The sequence below is a fragment of the Trametes versicolor genome (genome assembly GCF_000271585.1).
Source record: "Trametes versicolor FP-101664 SS1 unplaced genomic scaffold TRAVEscaffold_1, whole genome shotgun sequence".
In the NCBI taxonomy this organism is placed as follows: Eukaryota; Fungi; Basidiomycota; class Agaricomycetes; order Polyporales; family Polyporaceae; genus Trametes; species Trametes versicolor.
Window position 1 is genome coordinate 4,255,721 of NW_007360321.1, and position 5,950 is coordinate 4,261,670.

General features: G+C 53.5%; 1 protein-coding gene across 1 annotated transcript; it reads left to right on the forward strand.

Annotated features, from left to right (window-relative positions):
- Positions 1-887: 887 nt before the first annotated feature.
- Positions 888-4,677, forward strand: TRAVEDRAFT_16965 (uncharacterized protein; the record flags this gene model as incomplete). The annotated part of the gene is made up of 13 exons (XM_008033568.1): positions 888-1,044; positions 1,258-1,358; positions 1,428-1,739; positions 1,802-1,968; positions 2,036-2,650; positions 2,693-2,767; positions 2,824-2,978; positions 3,050-3,193; positions 3,486-3,598; positions 3,705-3,761; positions 3,820-4,164; positions 4,233-4,448; positions 4,504-4,677. The coding sequence occupies 13 exons, from the start codon at positions 888-890 to the stop codon at positions 4,675-4,677; spliced, it is 2,631 nt and encodes an 876-aa protein (XP_008031759.1).
- Positions 4,678-5,950: the final 1,273 nt, after the last annotated feature.

A 5,950-nucleotide genomic window follows, 5' to 3' on the forward strand; every position in this document is an offset into this window, starting at 1 on the left:
CCAACACAAATGCCTCAATATCTTGGTCCCCAGTTGTCCATATGCCACAAAATATGCATCAACAGAGAGCTATGGATGAGCAGAGTCCATATATTTAAAAATGACCTGGATGTGACTCATGCAGCTGCCACTATACACAGTACAAAATCCTATTGGTGCCACAATTGGGGGAAAAAAGCGCCCAGAGCACATGACCTGATGACATGACTGCCTCACCCCCAAGTGTCATATACCACCAGACTCAGAATTTCAATCTCTATTCCATGGTACTGTCTATGTATTCAGTAATGAAATCTGGAAGGAGCTCAAACTATCATAAATGCAGTATTGCAGCTCATGTGTGGCATTGCACCATATATGGCAATCTGATCAGGCAATGAGGTCACATAATCATGCTTATGGAGTGTGTTCAATGGGGTAATTCATATTTGAAGCATCAAATGATCATAAAAGTGCCTAAACACATTGTCTTGCTGAATAGTGCCCTCACTGCGTTCAACGCATTTTTAGTACATACCGTAGTAAACAGAGCCTGGCAATGTAGTCGTCCGAGGCGAATAGATAATCAGGTCAGCTCGCCGAGTAAGCGAGAGCATAGGCGTCTACGTCATCTGGTCGCCTCTGGACGCCGAGCGTCTAAATGGTCCACTCGCACCGCAAGTGCACGCTGACCACATCCGCGTACATCGCCTACTCCGGCTCTACTCGTGGGCAGCGTATACATAATATAGTCGTGAATCTATCTATCTGGTGTACTCAGCAACGTCTAGGGCTCAAGCTCAAGGTCGACAAGACAGGGAAAGGGTCAAGTCCACCGCTTGCCTTATCCCCCCATCATCCCCACCGCTCTCGACGCTCTCTGTGCTCGCATCTCTCGGGGTCTTGCGATGTCCACCCATGTACGGTGCACCTGCGAGTCAATATGCAAGCTCGAGAATGCGGAAGGCGTCGACATACCGCGCCACGAAGAGCGCATGCATCGGAGGAAGGACCTCATGCGCGGGTCCGATAAACTGCAGAGGGCGCGCGGCGTCAGGGGTCGTGGTGCGCGAATACTAGGCTCAGGACGACTAGGTGCTCCAGGGGGAAGCAGTACGGGCCCCTCTCGACCGTTCGGCCATGGCGTATTAGCCCACGGACACGGCCGTGGCGACAACAAGCTTGGGCACAACCAGGCCTCAAAGTGCGGCCCCCCTTCACCACATCCCTCCTCAGATCGCCCGCGAAGTCCACAGCGCCCTCGAATACCGCACGTAGATGACTCTGAGAACATTGACAAGGTCCCTGTCGCTGAAGTACGCGACCGGGAGAGGTCGCTGATACCTCTACCTTCCGGATCCAGCCAGGAATACATTGAGGTAAGATCAGGGCGCAAAAGGCTAGATATCAGTTGATTAAGGAGTCAGCAGGCACTCTGTTCGGTGCAGTTACGTGCTGAGGATGATCACGATATTGAAGACATGTACTATACACCAACAACTGGGCCCAATCAGCTACAACCAGCCTCAGCTGCAGGCAGGCATACAGAGCATACCCCGCCGCTCCTGAGTCCTCCTGCCTTGCAAAGCCGTCCGTCCACACCGTCCATAGAGCTCGACCATGGACTAGATGCATCGAGCCACACATCCGGCACCCACCCATCTGAAGAGGGAATGCAGCTCGGCCTGTATGACGATGCTGATGCCGATGCCGACGAGGATGAACTTGAGCTGCAGGCACGGCTCGCACAGCTCGATGTGGTGAGTCAATTGTATATCATGCCGCCTGTGTGCCCTACTAATTCAACCAACTCGTCAAACAGGCACGGCCTGAGCCCGCTGCTATCGTCGAGCCTGCCGCAGAGCACATGGATGGACTGTCTGGCAACGATGCTTCCCAAGCTGGCGAGGACGTGGTCATTCTGCCGGGCTCCGCGCTCGACGAGGGTCCTGTTCAACCTCACTCTTCACTCGAGGCCGTCGACCTGCTGTACGCCCGTCTTGCTGTACTCCAGGCGCCCCCCCCGGCGCGGGACAGACCGCGCTGTCTTCCTCAGTTCCCATGAGAAATGGTTTGTGCGAACCATCCTCTTGATGGTCACCTACCTCCACACACGCCACCATATCACCTTCCGATCTGCGACGATCATCCTGTTCACCACTCGCGCCATATTCATAGCTCTGGGGGTCATCGACTTGAATGACCCGATGCCGAAGACGTTCACCACAGCACTCAAGCGTCTGGACCTCACAGACCGCTTTCACATCTTCCCGACTTGCCCGCAGTGTCACCGTCTATTTCGCCCCGACATCGCCCCCTCCACCCTCTGTCCAGTATGCAAAACACCCCTTTTCAGCCGTGGTGCCCTCGCTGTTGTCATGGAATACCTTGGCGCGGCACTGCCCCATGCTATTCCACGCTTCGCAGCTCCGTTTCGCCCCCTCTCAGCTGCTATCCTCGACTTTCTGTCACGTCCACACATGGACATCAAGGTAGACGAATGGCGGAACATTCCGTCCATCCCAGGCGAGTACAGGCGGATACAAGATGGGCGGATTTGGAAGACACTGAAGGGCCATGATGGCCTGCCGTTCTTCGGGCCTCAGGCGCACGGTGAGATCCGCATAGGGGTGATCTATCACCTTGACTGGTACATCGACAACCCCCGTTTGTTCGTGTCAAGCTAACACTCTTTCTTCAGGTTCTCTTGTAGGCGCAGTCCCTTCGCACCCTCACACTCCTCCGGCATCCTGTCATGTTCAATCGCAAACCTCGATCGGCTCCTTCGGTACGTGTGAGGTTTTCAGCTCCCATTGAATATCACCGCTGACCGATCAAGTACAGGTACTGCATGCAGTACATGATGCCATGTGCGATGACGCCCGGGCCAAACGAACCTGACGCGGAGGAGTTACAGTACTATCAGGAGCTCCTTATCGAAGACCTCCTCATCTTGTACTATGAGGGCATCACAGCGCCCACATACTCCCATCCACACGGTGAGTTGATATCGTCTTGATCCATTCTATATCACATAACCCATTGCATCCAGGCATCAATACACGTGTAGCTTGCATCTGCGCGTCCTTGGATCACCCCGGTATGTGTAAGTCGGGCGGCTTTGCTGACAAGAACCACAATGAGGACCCGTGTCCCAAATGCGAGGCCAAGCTAGCGGAGATGTACACCTGGATAACGCGGTCGCAGACGGAAGGTACGTGGGTACACTCACGTAATGGCATTGTCTAACGTTGCTTTACCAGATCTTCCCGAACGAACTGATGCAGAGCACCGTGCCCGCGGACAAGAATGGAACGACCTCGATGACAACGAGGAACGCAAAGCGCATTTCAAGCAGCACGGCACGTGATGGACCGCCTTCTCCCGCCTTCCATACTTCGAAATCACGCGCATGATGGTCATCGACCCCATGCATAACTTGTTGCTAGGTACGTGATTACCATATCAGCTGCAAGACTTGCATGTACTGACACGTGCGTGTGCAGGGCTAGTCAAGAATCAATGGTACACTCATTGGATTCGCGGTAACGCCTTACGCGCAGATACAGATGCGGGAACAAAGCGCGAGCTCAAGGTCCTACATAACTTCCTCGCATCAGTGCGTACTGACCATCATCATTTGACGTATGCATAGCTAATCCTAAAGTAGTTCACCGTTCCATCATGGGCGGGACATCTTCCCACTCGTGTCGGCGAGCCCGCAGGTGGCTCTCTCTGCAGATGAATACAAGAACATGGCTCTACACCCTGGCGTCATAGTGGTAAGTGTTGCCGCCTCCCGTGTAGCACCAATGTTATTGATATCCTCATGCAATGCAGATTCCGATTCTGTGGGAGCGATTCCTCCCAGCATCGCACGAGGAGCATCAGAGAGCGCTGAAGACGCACCAGAAGGCCATGGACGCATGGAAGAAGGCGAACGACGCGCACAAGAAGGCGACGGTGGAGCACGAGGCGCCTAAGGTGCCGAAAGCAAAGAAGGCCAAGGTCCCTAAACCGATGCCTCCTCCTGCCCCCCCTGTACCACGCATGCACGCAGGCGAAGTAGACCTTTTCTTGAAGCTCTCAACTGCGCTCAAGTTGATCCTTGCGAGCTCCGTCACGGATGAGACTCGGCGACGAGGATGTCAGCTCCTCCACGAGTACCTGGTAGACTATGGAAAGGTATGTTGCGGTGTACGCACTTCATCGCTTACGCTGTACTCTGCGCTGATTGACATTGGTGTTTTGAGCTGTATGGCATTGAGAAGATGGTTCCTAACCATCATTTCGCTCTGCACACGGAGCCACAGCTCGAGGACTACGGTACAGTATACGACATCTGGGCTTTCCTGGCCGAGCGCTTGAACAAATTGTTCAAGTCGTTTAATCTGAATAACTGGGGCGGCGGGCAGCTCGAGATCACGATGATGCAAAGTTTTCTGCGTGACGTTGATCTCCAAGCGACGGTAAGTTGTACTGTTCTTATGTCTTATGTGATTGTCTGATCACGTACGTGTATAGGTACAATGTGTCGCATCTATGCCGGCAGAAGATCCTCAGGATGTCTCACAGGAGATTGCCACATATCTCTTGAAGGACACCCGCGAGGCACGGGGAACCATCGAAGCAGCAGCAGCAGTACCGGGAGCTCCCATTGCAGCACTGCATGCTGCGACTAGAACCGGTGCACACTGATACTTCTGCTATTCTGTGCTGCGGCCACAGCCTCACTGCACCATAGATCCAGGGGTCCTCTCCCTCGTTGCAGGCACGCATGGATCGCGTCCCGTCAAGCTGCCAGATGCAAGATGCCACACACTTCTACTATATTACAACCACTCTCTTGCTCGGACGGTCCCGCCCTCGGCCGTGCGCCTCCGTCATGCACATAGTGCTCACGTTGTCATGCACCAAACTGGTTTGGCACATGGGCCTACCGGAACAGTCCAGGGTATGCCAGCAATAGGAGCACCCTCACCAGACAGACCTAGGACCAGAGACCAACCTAGCAGACACCAGAATGCTTAGGACTAGCCCAGAGGTCAGGAGACAGTTCCGGAAGGTACCGGAAACTTCAGGAACAGGAGGAACCCAGCCATCAACACAGGATCATCTGCAGAACACGCTGGACTACTTCAGCTGACAAAGGTGCAGAAATTGCCAGAAGGTTCTAGAAGGTTCCGGACGATGTGCACATGACAGCCTAGCATCAGAGAGCCAGGGAGCACCAGGATATTCCAAGGAGACAGGAGGAGAACATGTCGGAAACCCACGGAATGTTGCGGAACATTGCAGAATATTGTGGAAACCACTGGAATACTCAGTGTTCCCCTTCAAGAATTCCCTGGAAACCATTCAGAACTCCTGGGAAACATCAAGAATATGTGGAGAAGGTTCTTAGAATGTTTTGGAAATCCCTGACAGGCTCAGGAAAAGGATGGATAAAGGAGAAGGACAGGACTAGGAATGAAGGAAAAGTAGGAGAATAAGGGAGAATATTCTGGACATGGATTAGTCGTACTACAGACCTGCTTTATAATGTACCATTTAGGATTCCCACGCCCCTTGGCTCCAGGTATAAATACTGGGCTGAGGAAGGGGATCCGAAGCAAGCATTCATTCTCGGAATCTTCCTAAAGTGACCCACCCACACTTTAGTATCCCCACCACCACTTCACCACTCTCTTCACCACTCCCTCACCACCACAACCCACCATCACACCCAGCCGCCAGGCTAGATTAGTTGGGGTTCATCTGGAACCTTCAGTCAACTACTAGCACCCACGCCACTCAGTCAGATCAGTTGGGGTTCGCTGGAACCTTCCGACAACTGCTGACCCTCGCACTCGCACCCACGGACAGCCAGAAGCCATCAGATTAGTGAGGTTTACCGAAACTTGCAACAACTACTGGTGCCACGAGAACACAGGAGACGCACGCACGCAGGACAGGACTCGTCAGGATAGTT